Source organism: Cnephaeus nilssonii (genome assembly GCF_951640355.1).
Source record: "Cnephaeus nilssonii genome assembly, chromosome: 4".
In the NCBI taxonomy this organism is placed as follows: domain Eukaryota; kingdom Metazoa; phylum Chordata; class Mammalia; order Chiroptera; family Vespertilionidae; genus Cnephaeus; species Cnephaeus nilssonii.
In genome coordinates, this window is record NC_137075.1 from 16227571 (window position 1) to 16248899 (window position 21329).

General features: G+C 42.9%; 1 protein-coding gene across 1 annotated transcript in view; it reads right to left on the reverse strand.

Moving 5' to 3' along the window:
* Positions 1-21329, reverse strand: part of MINDY3 (MINDY lysine 48 deubiquitinase 3) — a 118707-nt gene that overhangs the window by 47094 nt on the left and 50284 nt on the right. The window contains exons 9-10 of the mRNA XM_079768453.1: positions 11206-11276; positions 4621-4701 (exon numbers count right to left, since the gene is read on the reverse strand). Coding sequence (XP_079624579.1) covers positions 4621-4701; positions 11206-11276 — 152 coding nt within the window. The remainder of the gene's footprint in view (positions 1-4620; positions 4702-11205; positions 11277-21329) is intronic.

Sequence of the window (21329 nt, forward strand, 5' to 3'; positions counted from 1 at the left end):
TTTCCATGGGTCATGAAGAGGATTCCAATAAAATTAAAAAGTTAAGTCCTGAGCAACTGGGCATCTCAAATATGAAATGATAACTTTATTAAGTAAACTAGAGGCCCATTGCACGAAGATTCATGCAATAGGCCTTCCTTCACCTTGCTGCCAGCACCGGTTTTCCTCCAGCACCTGGGACCCAGACCTTCGCTCTGGCCTCTGTCTTCAGCCTTCGCTCCAGCTGGAGTCTTCGCTGACTCCAGCTGGAGTCTGCAGGCTTCTCGCTGACTCCGGCCGGAGTCTGCAGTCTTCGCTTCACTCCGGCCAGAGTCTTTGCTTCGCTCCGGCTGGAGCGCCACTCCTGTAGCTCCTTTCGCCCCCCACCCTCCTCCTCATAGCAGGCATTCTGCCCCGCCTGGCCGCTCCGCACCTGGAGCGGCTGGGGGGCGGGGCCACCACCATCTTTGTCCTGCTAATTTGCATATTCCCTCCTGATTTGCTGGTGGGTGTCACGAAGGTATGGTCAATTTACATATTTCTCTTTTATTAGTGTAGATACTTTGGCACTCAAATTTAAAATCATGAAGCTAACAACTCTTTTTAAAAAGTATAGTTACTTAGAGTCCTAAAAGTTAACTGTTCATCTCAAAAGGAAAAAACAAAACAGATAGGTAAGAAGTTATTTCACTAAATAGAAACAATTTTCTTATTCACCATCAAACTATGAACATAAATCTTAAACATTACAGAGTATTTAGTATGACTGCTTATTTACAAACTAGAGGCCTGGTGCACAAAATTCACACACGGGTAGGGTCCTTAGGCCTGGCTGGCAATCAGAACCAATCGGGGCGTTCCGGCTGCCAGCCGGGACCTTCCTTCGTTCCACACTGCCCCCGGTGGTCGGGGCACATCATAGCGAGTGGTCAAATTCCCAGTCGGTCAAACTCCTGAGGGGACAATTTGCATATTAGCCTTTTATTACATAGGATACTCATCAAACTTTTTATTCATTAATCTGGAGAAAGAATCTGTATATATGTGTGCTTAAGTTGATTAGGTAGAAGAGCAAAAACTAGTTCTTCTGTTTTTACCTCCAGAAAGGAATATTACATTCATTAACTGCTATTTCTTGATCTACTGAATTCTTATGTTCTAGAACAAGTTAGTACTATTAAGCTACAAATACAAACATAGTTATATCAAATTTTTTGTTGAAAATCTTTCTTCAGTGCTTTCTGAAATTTATTCATTCAACAAAAATTTACTGAGGGATTGGGCCTAAACCAGAAGTCAGTTATCCCCCAAGGGGTCCCAGATTGGAGAGGGTGCAGGCTAGGCTGAGGGACACCCCTCCTCAGTGCATGAATTTCGTGCACTGGGCCTCTAGTAGGAAATAATAGAGAGGAAACAGAGAATCAGATGAGATGAGGGAAGGACTAGTAGGTTATTCCAAAAACTCTAGCTTTAATTTTTAATAAAAGGGGAACTAATATCAGGTTTTGAGCAGAACAGTGACATAAAGTTTTGGGGTCATTTTAGTTGCTGAAATGAGAAGATACTACAGCCCCCAAAAGGGCAACAGCATGGTTATCAGTTAGAAACTATTGCAACAAGCTAGAGGGAGATTTCTCTAATTTGTCTTCCGATTCTTTCAGTAAATTTTCAGTTTCTCTCTTTTCTTAAATGTTTTTTTTTTTTTTCTCATGGCCTCCATAGTTTCATGGATATATTAACTTCTCTTAGGTGTTGTTTTTTTTAAAGTTTTCTTTTGATCCCTGCACTGTCCTACAATATCTACATTCTTCTGAGTTCATTTTACCATATTTGTTCTGACTCTGTTTTTCATGGAAGCATTCCTCAAATGTCTGGTGACCCTTGGTGTTCTGCTAATATTTGGAAAACTAAAAAGCACTATCTTTGTGAGAAGGACTTGTAAACCTCACTGTAGGGATTATTTGGCTGAACTGTTCCCAAACTGTAGTATCTCAATCTTTCCTCTTGACCTGGTCAGTGTGCCCCCAAAAAATAAATCATGGGTACATTCTACAATAGCAAAGCTACTGAGTTCTTTCTAAAGCTTGAAGATCTAATCAGTAAAAACACAGGTCATGAGACCTGTCTAACTCTTATCTCTCCAATGCAATCTGTCACCAAATCCTGTCAGTTTAACTTGAATAAATCTCTCAAATGTATGTGCTTCTATCCATCTCTAACATCATTACCATATTCTTTGCTTACCTCAAAAACGAAAGAAGTCTTGTTTACCCACTCTAAGTTATCCTTCAATATGTCTGTTTTCCAGAATTAGCCAGAGTGATCTTTCCAAAATGCAAATTTAAAACCATTCCCTTCCTTCCCATCTACCCCCAACCTATTCCCACCACCAGTTTTTGAAAAATCTAGGGGCTGTCATTACTCTTAAAATAGAGTTGCAGGACCTGCCTACTTTTACAGCCTCATCTTTCACCTGGCCCGCAGAATGCTTAAGTGCCCCAGCTCTTCTTTGTTCACACCATAGTCCATCTTTCTGCAGCTGTTTGTTTGCTCCAAATACTTCCCATGTAGGGAAAGTTCTTTTTCCCTCTTCCCATAATTTAATCAGATGCCACAGTGCTCATTTTAGACACCTGTTCTTCAAGGAAACATTCCTAATCTTCTAAAACTAGGATATATTATTATGGCTTGAATACAAAATGCCTGCATATTTACATAGCTGAATTAACACTATTCCTTGTATTAACCTTCTGTCTTCTGCTGTTTTGACAATAGAATCATCCTATATAATAAAAGGCTAATATGCAAATTGTCCCTATGGGCAGGAGTTCGACCGACCGGGAGTTAGACATGCGCTGACCACCAGGGTGTGGCACAGAACATGGTAGGCATCGGCAACATGGTGCTGGCAGCAGGCAGCAGTGGAGGCACTACTGGCCCCGATGGGCCCTGATGAGAGTGGGACCGTGGTGGGATGGTGGAGCAGGTGAGCGGGCGGTGCCAGGCCAAGGAGGGTGCAAAGGGAGGCCCCAGCTGGCAGCCAGGGGAAGGGAGGCCCTGGCCAGCAGCCAGCAGCCACTAGAGACCCTAACCATGCACGAATTTCGTGCACTGAGCCTCTAGTTTCTTAAATATCAATCATAAAATTTAAGATTTAAAATATTTTCATCTATTATTTTTTACATTTGAAACAAAGTTTCACAGAATTTATTAGTTTTCTTAATGCTAAAGAATAGGGTTGGAGATAAAATAATTAATAATTGGCTTGAAAATTTGATTTTCTTATCTGTAAATTTGTAACACTTAATACAAAAAGTAGTCAAATGGACTCATTCAGGAATTAGAAGTTGCTCAGTTTCTATAGTTTAAATGATGCTTTTACTAGTAACTTCCTCCTCTCCACTTTAAGAGGGAAACAAACAGCAAAAGCTTTCAGACTAAATGTAATATATAAGTCTGTACTTTAACTTGTATTTTATAGCTTTCCCTGTTTAAAAAAAGGTTAAGTATATATAACTTTCTCTAAATCCACTAGCTGGACTTTTGCAAGCACAATAAAAGTAAATATAGGAATAAAGAAGAAAATAGATCCACAAAATTCAGCATTGTTAGTTCAGTCTTTGCTATAATTTATGCTATTCATAATTCTTACAGATATAAGTAAACTTACATTAGCAAGTACAAGCAAAAAAAAAAACATGGAGTAATCAAAAGTGCACTCTAATTAAAAAACCTCAAAAACACAATTATATCTTTTCTCTTTCAGGCCAATGTCTAGCAACTCTCTCTAGGAATACCAGAGAGGTTTAATAAATGTTTGTAGAATGAAAATGACGATGACAGCTAAGATTGACTGAGCATTTAACTTGTAATAGTACTGCTAAATATTTTATATTAAGCCTGACAATAACTCTAAGAGCCAGGTATTATTCTTAATCCCCATTTTAAATATAAGAAAAGGGGCTGAGAGCAATGTTAGGAAATGGAACAGCTAGGATTCAAACAAAGGCTGTTTGACTCCAAAGCGCTGTACCACTCAATTGTAGAAAAAACATATTATTGTTAAAGGCTAGGATTTAGAAAAGGCTTTGTTGTCAGAATTTTAAAATAAACATGTTCAAATACATTTGATTTATTTCAATACTGTAACCATATATAAATTAAAACTATAGGAAATATTCCATTTTAATGGAGTACTTGATTTTTATACCATTCAACTATTAATAGATTTTAAAATATTTTCCTAAGACATATTATAACTAAAATTATTGTATATCATGTGAGAGTTTAATCTTTTCGACAAAAGAACAATCCAAAACTTTTTTATCATAACAAAAGTGATTTCTTAAAAAACAAACAAACAACAACAAAAATAAAAAACAAGAAAAGCAAAAGCCAAATCACTGAAGTCAGCAAAGGTAAAGAAGCTATAGCTGAGTCATGACAGATTTTATTGAAATTCCAAAACTGGAGTGGTACAACAATACATTCTTTTGTGTTAATATTTTAGATTTTGGAACAATCCATTTGTTAGTGGGAATACACTAATGTTTGCACAAAGATCCATACTAAACATAAGCCTATAGTACTTGTTTGCCTGATGTCATACTTAAAAAAAAAAAAATCCTACTATAAGCATACCTTGGCAAAAAATACGGTGAGGTGAGTTTCACTGCCAACAATCCAAATAGGGAATTTTGGAGATTTCAAGTAAGAACCAACCTAGAACAAATGTAGCAAAATAAACAAACAAATGAAAATTTTATACTGCCTATTAGATATATGCCCATGAATATCTGAAACATAACCAGGGTGTCCAATTCATATTTAAATGGAATAATAAACATTGTGCCAGAATGCCTTAGCCATAAAGGTTATTACCCATGAATATAAAATGAATGTTATAAAGACTATCAGGGCTAAGCTTATGTTGTGCCTTTACACAGAACAACAACACAGATTTAACACAGCCAGAAACAATAGTTTAACCCTAAGCATCATTCTCAGGTTTTACTAAAGTTCCTAGATAGAATGACCACTTCTGGAATGTCAGCTTGGTATCTCAAAACCCGAAAACCATAAACTTGATCATAATAACTTGATCAGGAAAATAATTATAAATGAACAAATAAGTAAATTTATGAATAAACTAGAGGCCCGATGCATGAAGACTCGTGCAAGAATGGGCCTTCCTTCCCCTGGCTGCCAGCACCGCCTTCACTCGGGCCGGAGCCGCCTTTTCACTCTGGCCCGGAGCCACCTTTCTGCCTTCCCACACTGCCCAGAGGCCCGGAATGGCTGGGGTGGTGCAGAATGCCTGCGTTGTCACCATGGCAACAACACAAGTGTCCCGCGCCAGCCACTGGGCGCCTGCATATGCAAATTAACCCACCATCTTTGTTGGGTTAATTTGCATACTCACTCCTGATTGGCTGGTGGATGCCGCGAAGGTAAGGTCAATTTCCATCTTACTCTTTTATTAGTGTAGATAAGGGAAAAAGTCTTAAGAATGTCCTGTCTTCAGAGAACCTAGGGTAACATAATAATCTCTCTAAAGCAAAATATGTAAAACATTTAAGTATATAAAATAATCCTATCATTTGACTCTTCGAGGTAGGAGTTAAGTTCAAAGTTTTACAATATGCAGTCTCTTTAAAATGTATAAAGATTTAAACCTATAACCTGGCTCCAGGGTTATATAATTTATCTCTAAATACTACAGTTCCAAAAATTTGGAAGTATTATTTTTTGTGTGACTGAGAGAAAAAATAGACTTGTGAAATCCAACCACATCCACATCAATCAGTTCCACACTCTTATGAGGACAAAGATTTTGACTTAAAAACAACTAACCTTACCAATCAAATTTGCTGAATTTTCTTTTCTCACACAGACTCCCTAGAACTGGGAAATTCCAAGTGGCTACTTGCAGCAGTCAGGGCCAACTATTCTTCCTAATTAGCCAACAGCCCTGATATGATACCCTGCTTTCAGGCACCACCAGGGCCTTTCAAAATTTATTCTTATCACTAGGAGGGGTAGAATTTATTTTCTGTTGTCCTATAATGCAAGGGATGTATTGGATGTGCCAATGGCAAGATGAACCAGTAAAGGGCAGTTTGGGGACAACAGAGAATAACAGCCAAAGGACAAAGAAAAAGAAAAAGTTCTTGGGTCAGAGTAGAAGGTACTTTAGAGGTGTGCAGTGTAAGTCCTTCAATTTTACATAAGGACACAGAGGAATACATGGGATCACTGCCCTGTTGGAATACAAACAGCTAACTAGTATGAGCTGGAATTAAAACTCGGGTTTGCTGACTCCTAATGTGGTGGTTTTCCATTCCATCATGCTGCCTCTTGTGAAAAGTTTAGAGGTTGTTTAGTTTCTTTTATCTTTTTTTACTTATCTTTATTGTTGAAAGTATTACAGATGTCCCCCTTTCTTTCCCCAATAGACCAACTCCCCCCAGGCCTTCACCAAACTAATGTCTGTGTCCAGGGGCTATGCATATATGCACATATGTGTTCCCTGATTAATCTCTCCCCACCCACTCCTCCACCCCCACCTTCCCTCTGAGATTGGTCAGTTTAGTTTCTTTTTTAGAAAAAGTGTGTACCCTGGCCAGTGTGGCTCAGTTCATTGAATGTCGTGCCATACACCAATGGGTGCAGGATTCAATTCCTGGTCAGGGCACATATCTAGGTTTCGGGTTCAATCCCCAGGTTGGGGCACATACGGGAGGCAATCAACATTTCTCTTTCATATGGATGTTTCTGTCTCTCTCTCTCCCCACCTCCCTTCCTCTCTCTCTCTAGAATCGATAAAAAAAAAAGATAAAGTGTATGCGTGCGTGCACATACACTTAATCATCATAGAAGTAAAAAGTGTGGGTAAGATTACACACAGTAATATCAAAAGGCAAATAAAGGCTGAACTCATGAAGTGTTTCATAATAATAAAATATAAATCAAGAGTGAATAAATAATGCAACTACTTCGGAAAATAGTTTGACGGTTCCTCAAAAAGTTAGGCATATAATTACCATACAACCAGGCAATTTCATTCCTGGGGATATACTCAACAGAAATGAAGACATGTTCAGAAAAACTTACGCATGAATGTTCATAGCAGTATTATTCGTAACAACCAAAAAGTGGAACTATCCATTAACTTATAATAACATACATAAATACATAAAATAAATACATAAAAACTATTGAATTATACACTTTAAAATAGTAAATTTTATGTTATGTGAGTTATATATCTGTTTTTTAAAAGGGCATAGTCAAAAGCACTGGGTCACCTTCTTTGTTCACATATATGTGTATCCTATCTAATAAAAGAGTAATATGCAAATTAACCATCACTCCACTACACCCACAAGCCACGCCCACCAACCAATCAGGAGCGAGTATGCAAATTAACCAACCAAGATGGCTGCAGCCACAGAGCAAGCAGGAGGCTTGGGTTTCCCCAGCAATGGAGGAAGCCAAGCTTTCTGCACACCCTGGCCGGCCCAGGCCTCTGCTCAAGGCTACGAAGTTTCAATTATAGAAGATAAATAAATCCCAACAAAAATGGCTGCAGCCACGAAGGTGGAGAGAGCAGGAGGCTTGAGTTGCCCCTGGCGATGGAGGAAGCCAAGCTTCCGCAGCCCTGGCCTGCCGTGGCCTCCGCTCAAGGCTACAAAGTTTCCATTATAGAAGATAAATAAATCCCAACAAAAATGGCTGCGGCCACAGAGTAAGCAGGAGGCTTGGCTCTGCTCAAGGCTACAAAGTTTCAATTATAGAAGATAAATAAATCCCAGATACCAGGGCCTCCGCTTGGGTCACCAGGGGGCATGGCCAACCTGCAAACCACCACAGGCCCCTCGCCCAGGCCACCCCACACCCCAAGGGAACCCCACCCTGATCCGGGACACCCTTCAGGGCAAACCAGCTGGCCCCCACCCATGCACCAGGCCTCTATCCTATCTAATAAAAGAGTAATATGCAAATTGACCATCACTCCAACACACAAGATGGCTGCCCCCATGTGGACACAAGATGGCCACCACATATGGCCAGCAGGGGAGAGCAGTTGGGAAGGACCAGGCCTGCAAGGGAGGGCAGTTGTGGGAGATCAGGCCAGCAGGGGAGGGAGGTTGGGAGGGCCCAGGCCTGTAAGGGAGGGCAGTTGGGGGTGATCAAGCCTGCAGGGGAGGGCAGTTACGGGTGACCAGGCCTGCAGGGGAGGGAAGTTAGGGGCAATCAGGCTGGCAGGGGAGCAGTTAGGCATCAATCAGGCTGGCAGGGGAGTGGTTAGGGGGTGATCAGGCTGGCTGGCAGAAGTGGTTAGGGACAATCAGGAAGGCAGGCAGGCGAGCAGTTGGGAGCCAGCAGTCCTGGATTGTGAGAGGGATCCCAGATTGGAGAGGATGCAGGCTGGGTTGAGGGACACACACACACCACACACACCCCCGTGCACGAATTTCATGCACTGGGCCTCTAGTACACACACACACACACACACACACACACACACACACACACACACAGAGAGAGAGAGAGAGAGAAAGAAAGAAAGGAGGTGAAGAGAGAAATATTGTTTTATTTGTGTTAATAAACACATATGGTTAAATTGATATGAAAATGTTAATTTCATTTCTAAAGGGCAATTTGCTATACTACCAAACAGGGAAATGCTCAGATTCACAAAACTAATACAAATACAAATATTTCTTTAATGTCATTTCTCTAAACATCTGGTACAAAGTAAATGTATATAAATTTTGAGAATGATACAGTATATACATATAAACAGCTCCATGTAATAGAGTTTTGTGGGTTTTTTAAAATTCTGTCTTAACTCAGTTTTGAGACCTTGGCTTGAGGCTGGTCAATTCCCTTAAAAAAGATTGCTGAGTAAGTCCAAACCCCAACCACTTTCCCTAGAAGTCTCTCACACTCCAGGTCATTATGCATTGCCCTAATGGCCCTGGAACCAGGAACTACACCACCAGGGACAGGCCTTTAGCCCCTAAGCTCATGGAAACTATTCAAATTAGCCAATCCACACTGAGCCCATGAAATGTAGTTAACTCTTCCCTCAATTCCCATACATAAGCTTGCTGTTGGCCTGTTCCCAGGTGTAACCCCTGTGTGGCCCAGCTATGGTTAGGAGCTGTCAGTAACTAACAGACCTGCTTTTCCTTTGAGTGTCAATATGTTGTGTCCTGCCACTAAAAAAACAAACAAAAAAAAAAAAAACCTTTAAATCTTATATAACACCATAGATGCTGCTAGAATACTGGAGAATAACTAGAGAACACACAGCAGCTGTTAACTTTCTACTAAGGTCCTGGGGGAAACAGACATCGCTCTGTTGTGCCTAACAGTTAAAGCAGAGCTAAAGCACACATTTAGAAAAGCCTACAGTTATAGTGCAATTTTCCACTCATTCGTGCAACAGTATTTATTGAGCACCTACTATGTACCCAGAAACAATGTGCCTGCTTGCCTTCAAAGAGTCTATATTCCATTAGGGATGGCAACAAAAAAACAAATTCAAAATTATAAAAAAAGTAAGTAACCAAAAAAGATCAGTACCGAGTGACTATTCCTATGGAATCACGATGGGACGATTCACTGAGGGGATGATCAAGGAAAGGGTCTTGGAGGCACCATTTGAAGTAGGACCTGAAGGGGAGAGTAGAATATTTCTGGCAAAAATGATAGCAAGTATGAAGGCTTGTCAGGCAGGAAAGAGCTTGGCCTGTTTAAGAAACAACAGGAGACCAGCATGGCTGGACACAGCAATGGAGGGAGCGATGCAGCTCTGCAAGGGCAGATAGGATCCAGATCCTCGGGGCCTTACAGGCCACACGTGAAAATGTCAAAGTAGATCATCTCCAGACCCTGACCTCCTGAAACATGCACGTGCACGCGCACACACACTTTCTACAAAACAGCTTCATTAAAATATCATTGACATAAAAACTGTATATACTTAAGGTGTACAATTTAATGTTTTGATATATGTATATACTGTGTAAATATCACTACAATCAAGCTAATTAATATATGTATCACCTCTATATAGCAATGAAATATATACCAATAAATGAGGGTTTCATGGCAGTTCCTGTTTTATGTGTGTGCGCACACCGGTGTGTGTGTGTGTGTGTGTGTGTGTGTGTGTGTGTGTGTGTGTGTGTGTGTGTGTGTGTGTGTGTAGAAGATGCAACTTCGTTCATTAGGTGCCAGGCAAACTCAGAATAATTTTAGCTTGTTTAATTCAAGTCACTAAGAAGAAGAGCTGCTACTGTTTAACCTTACGATAACTAAAATGAATAAGAGCTGGATGAAACCTGTTTGATTTTTATGCCCATATCACCCCGGTCGAAGGACTGTCATGAAAGAGGAATGCTGTCTGGTTAAAAAAAAAGGGGGGGGGGGGGCGGGAGGAAGGAAGGGCACAAGACACTGTTACTGTTACTAAAACTAATCACCACCACCAGAACCACTGCCATGGAACCACCATTCAGAAATGAAAAATAACATTAGATCTTTTTCTTCCTCCAAAATGAGGACACCTTAATTGCAAATCACTAATGATTTAAAACCATTGGAACAGCCAATAGTTATTTCAGATTGTGTAGGAAAGCAATAAAATATATATCAATAAATGAGGGTTTCATGGCAGTTCCTAATCTTCACATATGTGTTAAAGAGTTTAATTCTATTAAATGCTTGGAATTCTCCTTTGTCAGTGTGAAATCATTTTCAGATGGAACAATTGGAAGTTAGAATTTCAGCATTCAGCAGGTTCTTTTTCTTTGCCTAATAAAGTACTACCAGTTGTTTCAGTGAAGCATACCGTTGGTTGGTAAGGAAGAAACAGCACATTCTTTTCCCTCAGTTTACCAAAAAAAAACATATTTATATTCAACAACAGAAGTCTCTATTTTCACAATATACTGGGTTCTTTCCCCCTACCCTCGAAAAGGAACAAACCTCAAATTAGGAAACTCTGCCTGATCAGCCAGAGTTAACTCTTCCCTTAATACTCCTCTTAACTCTTCCCTTAATACGCCTGTCAGTTTAGGAAGGAAGACCAGCAATAATCTGATGAGAATATATAATAACAGTAGTAAGCTATTTTTCATAGAAGAAAAATACTATCCACAACAGTGAACATGTGAATAAAGACCATTCAAAGTACCTTAAAAATCAACTTACCTTACAGTATCTTAAAGCTTCCATTAATGTTAAGAACCCTACAGCTGCTTGTTCATGTATACCAAGAAGTTCTGCAAACAGAAGTTAGCATGTATTAGTATATATAAATCTGAAAAGTACTTACATGGGAATATGTATGTATAGATATATTCTATACCCAAACCTTTACCCCAAACTATACTTAAACCTAGCACATTTTTATTAAAAGTTAACATCAAGTCATAATTATAGTACTACTCATTATAAATACCATTAGATCAGGTTTGTGATACTTCAGATGTATATTAAATGTATTTATGAAACTTTATATTCAGTGTTAACTTTTATAATGGAGGCATTTCCCCCTGAAACTAAGAAATTATTGGAAAAGATATGCTAATCATGATTTGTAAAATTTAACATTGGGCAGCAGTGAACCTACCTGCACAATACTTGAAACATGGACAGTTGATAGCATTCTCTCTCTCCTATAAATAAACCTACGAAGTATGCTAAAGTCTGGGGAAACAGAGATGAATAGATCACAGTACCTGCCTTACAAAGCTAATAATTTGTCAAGGGAGAAAGATGAAAAAACAATGTATGCTTTTTCTCTGTTTACACAAACACACATTTATAGTTATATAAGAATATCTGCTAACTGTGTTACAGAAGTGGTAACATTTGAGATCTAAATATATGTAGTCATTTTCCAGGTTAAGAAGATAAGAAGAAAATTCAAGGCAGAGCAAAAACAGCAAAGAGACATGAAAAATCAGTGTATTTAATGGGTGAAAAAATTGTCAAAGGTTCCTTAAAGGTTTCCAGCCTGAGGAATCTGATAAATGGTGATTAACTAAAAGAGAGAATTAAGGAGGAGTAGGTGCTAGAGTGATCTGGAGAGAGAACATGAGTTTGGTTTTATGTAACCTGGGACTGAGGAACCTTTCGGACTTCTACCTAGAGAGATACACAACTGGAAGTAAGTCTGGGGAACACAGGGAAGAGAGATCAGGTTGGCTTGGACACAGTGATGGGAATCAGCATAGAGACGAGGGTTGATGTTGTGAATGCAGATCACGAAGAACAGACAAAGCATACACAGAGTGGCCAGATTATTATGATCTCTGAACACATAATAATCTGGTCACTCAGTGTGTGTGTGTGTGTGAGAGAGAGAGAGAGAGAGAGAGAGAGAGAGAGAGAGAGAGAGAGAGAGAGAGTATACTAGAGGCCGAGAGAGAGAGAGAGAGAGAGAGAGAGAGAGAGAGAGAGAGAGAGAGTATACTAGAGGCCAGGTGCACGAAATTCGTGCATGGAGGGGGGGGGCGGTGTCCCTCAGCCCAGCCTGCACCCTCTCCAATCTGGGACCCCTTGAGGGATGTCCAACCGCCCGTTTAGGCCCCCCCCCCCCAGTGGATGGGGCCTAAACGGGCGGTTGGACATCCCTCTCACAATCCAGGACTGCTGGCTCCCAACTGCCCTCCCCTGCAGGCCTGGGTCTCCCCCAACTGTCCTCCCCTGCAGGCCTTGTCCCCCCCCAACTGCCCTTCCCTGCCAGCCTGGTCCCCCCCCAACTGCCCTTCCCTGCCAGCCTGGTCCCCCCCAACTGCCCTTCCCTGCCAGCCTGGTCCCTCCCAACTGCCCTCCCCCCTGCTGGCCTGGTCCCCCGCAACTGCCCACCCTTGCTGACCCGGTCTCCCCTAACTGCCCTCCCTGCTGGCCTGATCGCCCACAACTGCCTTCCCCTGCAGGCCTGGGTCCCCCCGCCAACTGCCCTCCCCTGTAGGCCTGGTCCCCCCAACTGCCCTCCCCTGTAGGCCTGGTTCCCCCCCAACTGCCCTTCCCTGCCAGCCTGGTCCCCCCCAACTGCCCTCCCCTGCTGGCCTGGTCCCCCGCAACTGCCCAACCCTGCTAACCCGGTCTCCCCTAACTGCCCTCCCTTGCTGGCCTGGTCGCCCACAACTGCCCTCCCCTGCAGGCCTGGGTCCCTCCCAACTGCTCTCCCCTGTAGGCCTGGTCCCCCCAAATGCTCTCCCCTGCAGGCCTGCCCCCCCCAACTGCCCTCTCCTGCAGGCCTGGGTCTCCCCCAACTGTCCTCCCCTGCAGGCCTTGTCCTCCCGAACTGCCCTCCCGTGCAGGCCTCGTCCCTCCCAAATGCCCTCCCCTGTAGGCCTGGTCCTCCCCAACTGCCCTTCCCTGCCAGCCTGGTCCCCCGCAACTGCCCACCCCTGCTGGCCTGGTCTCTCCCAACTGCCCGCCCCTGCTAGCCTAGTCCCCCCCAACTGCCCTCCCCTGCAGGCCTGGTCCCCCCCCCCAACTGCCCTCCCCTGCTGGCCTAGTCTCCCCCAACTGCCCTCCTCTGCTGGCCTGGTCACCCCTAAGTGACCTCCCTGCTGGCCTGGTCCCCCCCAACTGCCCTCCCCTGCAGGCCTTGGTCCCCCCAACTACCCTCCCTTGCTGGCCTGGTCACCCCAACTGCCCTCCTTTGCTGGCCTGGTCACCTCTAACTTCCCACAACTGCCCTCCCCTGCAGGCCATCTTGTGGCAGCCATCTTGTGTCCACATGGGGGCAGCCATCTTTGACCACATGGGGGCGGCCATCTTGTGTCTTGGTGTGACAGTCAATTTGCATATTACTCTTTTATTAGATAGGATATATATATATATATATATATATATTAGAGGCCCGGTGCATGAATTCGTCATTGGTGGGGTCCTGTCAGCCTGGCCAGGGGGAGAGGACATGGGCAGTTGGCCAGCCTGCCTGCTGGTCGAACTCCTGGTCGAGGAGACAATTTGCATATTAGCCTTTTATTATATAGGATTATTATATAGGATATACACTGAGTGGCCAGATAATTATGCGTTCAGAGATCATAATAATCTGGCCACTCAGTGTAGAGAATGAAGAGATAAGAGATTACTTCACAACAGAGGTGTAATTGTGATGATATCAAAGTCTTCACAGATTACAGATTTCAGCTAATATACATTAAATAGAACTCTGATAATAATTTAGGTCCATATGTATCTCTAATAAGTATTTTTTCTGGTTAAAAATTATGTCCTTTTTTCTATTAGAAAATTATGTTTTTCTTATCAATTAATGTGATAATATCAACTCAGTCATTTTTGTTGTACATATATCCTTAAGTACAACATACAGATTGAATAAGCCAAAAACTGGTAGTTTAAACTTTAGTATTTGTAAATTCAAAGTTAATACAAAGTACGTATGCATATAGTTTGCATTTCTTCATTAGCTTCTTATAGGAACACAGGAGGTAGAGCAATAGTTCTTATATTGTAGTTTTGGATTCTTCAGGGTCCACAAGACCCTTTGAGAGACTATGCGAAATTAAAATGATTTTCATACAAAGCCATTAGTTGCCTTTTTTATTCTTATACTCTCACAAATATGGAGTGAAATTTTCCAGAGAATAAATGATAAGTTATGTTCCAACAAATTGAATCTGTAAACAATATAGAAATCCAGCTATCTATTAATAACCTAGACATTAAAGGGATTTAAAATTTTAAAACAAAGTAATTCTTCTTACTACTTTTTGTTTTGGAAAAATTATCAAAAATAGTTATATTAATAAGTATTAGGTGTGTTATTATTTTTAAATAAATAAATATATCTTTTTAAATTTCTCAGTCTTAATTTCTAACAAGAAAAAAAAACTAATCATTATTTACTTATGACCCACATTAGTGAAAGCTCTTTAGGATGCTCAGTAATTTTTAAGAGCGTAAAAGGCATGAGACCAACAAATTTGAGAAGCATTGGATTATAGCATTCAAAGGAAAAAGATGAAGTGGTGAGGAGCCCAAACAGATAGAAATGGTATTGTATAGCCTGGCATATTTTTCCCTCCTTTCCTTCTGAAATGTAAGCAGCACTAAATGTTTCAAATTCAAAAAAAGAATACATATGTTGGAAACATTTCACACTTTAATTTCTAAAATCATTACCACCACCTAGTGTTACAATTAGCTACTACATCATCTTTTTTCTTGGAATTTTAAATAAATATCTACAATAGTATATTTATAATAATGTCAGGATACTCTATACAACAAAGAAGCAGTTCATACGTCTTGAATAAAATATTATTCATATTAGGTCAGCTATCACATGTTTCACCATATAGTTTGTACAGTATTATTTTAAAAATGTACTAATCCTGTTTCCTTAAACAGAATATATAATATTTATCTGCTTTTGATAGCTAAAGTACATCAAGAACATTTATTATTATATGAAAAGACTAGAGGCCCAGTGCATGAAATTCATGCACTGGAGGGGGTGTCCCTCAGCCCAGACTGCACCCTATCCAATTTGGAACTCCTCGAGGGATGTCCAACTGCCCGTTTAGGCCCCACCCCCTAAACCGGCAGTCGGACATCCCTCTCACAATCCAGGACTGCTGGCTCCCAACCGCTCGCCTGCCTGCCTGCCTGATTGCCCCTAACTGCTTCTGCCTGCCAGCCTGATCACCCCCTAACCACTCCCCTGCCAGCCTGATCGACGCCTAACTGCTCCCCTGCCCGCCCAATTGCCCTCCCCTGCCAGCCCGGTTGCCCCTAACTGCCCTCCCCTGCAGGCCTGGTCACCCCCAACTGCCGTCCCCTGCCAGCCATCTTGTGCAAGGGCGTGACAGTCAATTTGCATATTACCTCTTATTATATAAAATGCTCAATGTTACTAATCATCAGAGAGATGCAAATTAAAACAACGAAATACCACCTCATACTTGTCAGAATGGATATCATCAATAAGTCAACAAACAAGCATTAGAAAGGATATGGAAAAAAGGGAACTCTTGTGCACTGTTGGTGGGAAAGCAGTATGGAGTTACCTCAAAAAATTAAAAATGGAACTGCCTTATGATACAGCAAATCCACTTATGGGGATATATATGAAAAAAAAACTGAAACACTAATTCAAAAGAATATATACACCCTTATGTATATGCAGCATTATTTACAACTAGAGGCCCAGTGCATAAATTCATGCACGGTGGGGTTCGGCCGGCCTGCCCCTATTGGGGCCAATTAGGCCGGGCGGGCCAGGGGGAGAGGACATGGAAGGTTGGCCGGCCGTCCCCACCCCCATGCAAGGTGGGGGGGCCGATCGGGGGCAGGGCTGGCCAGGGGTAGGGGCTTCAAGGCGGTTGGCCGGCTGGCCCTGCCCCTGATCAGGGTGGGTGGGGCTGAACAGAGGGAGGGGCTGCGGGCCGTTGGTGGGCCAGCCCCAACCCCTGGTTGAATTCCTGGTCAGTCGAACTCCTACCCAAGGGGACAATTTGCATATTAGCCTTTTAACATATAGGATAGCCAAGATTTGGTAGCAGCCCAAGTGTCCATCAGTAGATGAATGAATAAAAAAGCTGTGGTACATTTATACACAGGAATACTACTTGGCCACAAAAAGAAGAAAATCTTACCCTTTCAGACAGCATGGGTGGACCTGTAGAATAGTATGCTAAGAGAAATAAGCCAGTCAGAGAAAGACAAGTACCATATGATTTCACTTATATGTGGAATCTAATGAAAAAAATAAACTAACAAACAAAATAGAAACAGACTCATAGATACAGAGGACAGACTGATAACTACCAGAGGGGAGGAGGTTTGGAAGGCTGGGTGAAAAAGGTAAAGGGATTAAGGGGGGAAAAAATGTCAACAAAAAAATCCTCATAGACCCAGACAACAATATGGTGATTACCAGAGGGAAAGGGGGCTGAGGGAAGGCAAAGAGTGTAAAGGGGAGATAAACAGAGATGGAAGGAGACATGACTTGGGGTGGTGAACAGACAGTACAATATACAGATGATGTATTATAGAATTGTACACCTGAAAACTATGTAATTTTTGAATATGTGTTTTAATTGATTTGTAAAGAGAGAGTAAGGGAGAGGAATAGAGAGATAGAAACATCTGTGAGAGAGAAATATCATCGATCAGCTGCCTCCTGAACTCCCTCTACTGGGAATAGAGCCTGCAACCCCGCCAAGTGCCCTGACCAGGAATCAAACCAGCGACCTCTTGGTTCCTGGGTCAATGCTCAACCACTGAGCAACACCGGGCTGAAACCTAAATAATTTTATTAACTAATGTCACCCCAATAAACTCAATTTTAAAAAGAATATTTATTATTGTACAAAGTTTTAATTAGAGCAATGATATAATAGTCCATTTATTATAACTTATAGAAGTTATTTATGAGACTTTTCTCAATAAGTCTAAAAGAAGTTTATTTACATTTGCAGAAAATTCCAATAATTATGTCATATTTTAGGATTTCCTGTCTAATTTTTTTTAACCATTTACTCTTTCATATATATACTAGTGACCCGGTGCACGAAATTCATACACATTAAAAGGGAATTAATTAGAGGAAATATATTAATATTGCTATTTGCCCTTTCTCTATAATAGAAGTGTTAGAGATGAAAGAAAATTAGTAAAATGTATATGAAAATCTTCCTCCTGTCAGAGTCGGGGGCGCGCCATAGGAGCCAGAGTCAAGTCCCTGCCCACCCACATGCACCTCGAAATTGTGCAAGACCCAGACCCGGCTGGCCCCACACCATTGGGCTAGATCCAGACCTGGCCAGCCCCACCCCCGTCAAGCCCTGCCAGGTGGAGGACACAGCCTGAGGTCCCCCAACCTGGCGCCGGGGCGGGGGGCACGGCCTGAGGTCCCCTGACTCGGCGCTGGGGTGGGGGGTGCAGCCTCAGGTCCCCTGTCAAACCCCACCAGGCAGGGGGCGCAGCCTCAGGTCCCATGCCCCGGCCCAGCGCCACACAGCCTCAGGTCCCTGCTAATTGCTCATTAAGGCTCCTTATGGGAACTCGGCCTCCACTGTGGGCACAGCCATCTTGTGTTACAGAATCCCCGCCTCTGCTGTGAGTGCAGCCATCTTGCTATAGCATGACAGTCAATTTGCATATTCCCTCTTTATTAGATAGGATAAATACTAGATTTCAGAGAGGAAGGGAAAGGGAGAGAGAGAGAAAAACATCAATGATGAGAGAGAATCACTGATCGGCTGCATACTGCATGCCCCACACTGGGAATTGAGCCCGCAACCTGGGCATGTGCCCTGACCAGGAATCGAACCATGACCTGGTTCATAGGTCAATGCTCAACCACTGAGCCATACCAGCCGGGCCTAATTTATTTTCCTCAGCCTAGCATTTAAGATTAATCATTACCCGTCCCTATCAACCCTTATTTGCTTCAGTCCATGAGACTGTATATGTATGCAGAATTTTATTTTCCCAATTTGTTTTTTTATAGTGTTCTCCTCCATTCTCAACTATTACTACTTACTGCTGTCATAGTGTGTCTATAGAAGATCCACTTGGGCTTTTCAAATTTGATGCTGACTGGAAACCAGGTAACTGCTTTAAATTTATTTAATAAACACACCTTGAGTGCCAAGTATTGAAAAAAAAAAATGATGCTAAAGTATAGTGTAGGAATATGGAGAAAAAGACGACAAGACTCTCTTTGCAAACCATCCTCTCTATAAAATGGTAATATGCAAATTAACCATCACTCCGCTACATAAGCCATGCCCACCAGCCAATCAGGGCGAGTATGCAAATTAACCCCAATCCAAGATGGCTACAGCCACAGAGAGCAAGGTTTCCCAGGTAACAGAGAAAGCCAAGCTTTCCATAGCCGTTGCAGGCCTAAGCCTCCACTCAAGCTACAAAGTTTCAATTATAGAAGGTAAACAAATTCAAACAAAAGGCGGCAGAATGGAGCTTGAGAGAGCAGGCCAGGGTTGCCGGTGGCAACAGGGGAAGCAAAGCTTTCCGCACACCCTGGCCGGGCTCACCTGCTTAAGGCTACAAAGTTTCAATTGTAGAAGGTGAATTAACTGCCACAGAAATGGCTGCCGGAGCCCCAGGCTTGGCTCCGCTCCAGGCTACAAAGTTTCAACTGTAGAAGGAAAATAAATTCCAGATACCAGGGCCTCCCCTTGGGTTGCCAGGGGGTGTGGCTGGCCTGCAAACCACCACAGGCCCCTCACTCAGGCCACCCCACACCCCAAGGGAACCCCCACCCTTATCTGTGACACCCTTCAGGGCAAACCAGCTGGCCCCCACCCGTGCACCAGGCCTCTATCCTATCTAATAAAAGAGTAATATACAGATTGATCATCACTGCAACACACAATATAGCTGCCTCCATGTGGCCAAAGATCCTGCCCCCAAGTGGACACAAGATGGCCACTACAAGATGGCCAGCAGGAGAGGGCAGTTGGGAGGCACCCGGCCTGCAAGGGAGGGCAGTTGTGAGGGACCAGGCCTGCAAGGGAGGGCAGTTGAGAGGGACCAGGCTTGCAAGGGAGGGCAGTTGGAGGTGATCAACCCTGCAGGAGAGGGCAGTTAGGCTTGCAAGGGAGGGCAGTTGGAGGTGATCAACCCTGCAGGAGAGGGCAGTTGCCCCCAACTTCCCTCCTCCGGCAGAGGAGGGAAGTTGGGGGCAAACAGGCTGGCAGGGGAGCAGTTAAGCATCAACCAGGCTGGCAGCAGAGTGGTTAGGGGGTAATCAGGCTGGCAGGCAGAAGCAGTTAGGGGCAATCAGGAAGGCAGGCAGGCAAGCAGTTGGGAGCCAGCAGTCCTGGATTGTGAGAGCGATGTCCAACTGCCCGTTTAGGCCCGATCCCACCAGGATCGGGCCTAAACGGGCAGTCGGACATCCCTCCAGGAGTCCCAGATTGGAGAGGGTACAGGCTGGGCTCAGGGACAACCCCCTGCCGTGCACGAATTTTGTGCACTGGGCTTCTAGTGTATCTAATAAGGAGTTAATATCCAAAATATAAGAGGAACTCTTTTTACAACCCAGTTACAAAAAACACACAAATAATCCAATTAAAAACTGGGTAAAGAACTAAAATAGACTTTCTCTAGAGAATACATAGAAATGGCCAACAGCATGCGAAAAGATGTTCAACATCACTAATCATCAGGGAAATGCAATATCAAAACCCAATGAGATATCCCTTTACATCTGTTAGAATGGACACTATTAAAAAAAAAGTGATGAGGAGAGTAAAAATTGGAACCCTTGTGGACTGTTGGTGGGAATGTAAAATGGTACAGCTATGGAAAACAGTACGGAGGTTCCTCAAAAAATTAAAAATAGAACTACCATGTGACCCATCAATTCCACTTTTGGGTATTTAATCCAAAGGAATTGAAATCAAGATCTCAAAGAGATATCTGCACTCCCATGCTCATTGCAATACTATTCACAGTAGCCAAGATGTTGAAATAACCTAAATATCCAGTTACAAATGAACGGATAAAGAAATTGTGGCATATACATGATATGGAATGTTGTTCAGGTCTACAAAAGAAGGAAATCCTACCATATGTGGCATCACAGATAAACCTTGAAGACATTATACTAAATGAAATATGCTCATCATAGGAGAAATGCTACATTATTCCACTTATATAAGGTATCTAAAATACTGTAGTCAAACTCAGAGCAGCATAGAATTGTGGTTGCAGAAACCTGGGAGGAAGAGGAAATGGGGTGTTGCTATTCAACACATACCAAGTTCCACTTATGTAAGAGGAATAAGTCTAGACATCAGCTGCAAAAGCTCTTATCTATCATTATACAGCATCTTAACTTAAAATTTCATTAAAATGGTAGATCTTAAGTTAAATACTAGAGGCCCAAGTGCATGAAAATCGTGCACTTGAGGGGGATCCCTCAGCCTGGCCTGCGCCCTCTCGCAGTCCAGGAGCCCTGAGGGGATGGCCGAATGACGGCTGGGCCCGCTCCCCACTGGGAGCCAGCCTGAACCGGCAGTCGGACATCCTTAGCGCTGCCGGCTTCTGGCTGAGCCTGGCTTCTGGCTGAGCAGTGCTCCCACTGTGGGAGCGCACTGACCACCAGGGGGCAGCTCCTGCACTGAGTGTCTGCCTCCTGGTGGTCAGTGTGCATCATAGTGACTGGTCGTTCCACCATTCGGTTGATTTGCATATTAGCCTTCTATTATATAGGACTAGAGGCTCGGTGCACGAACCGGAGGGGGGCGTCCCTCAGCCCAGATTGCACCCTCTTGCAGTCTCGGAGCCCTCAGGGGATGTCCGACTGATGG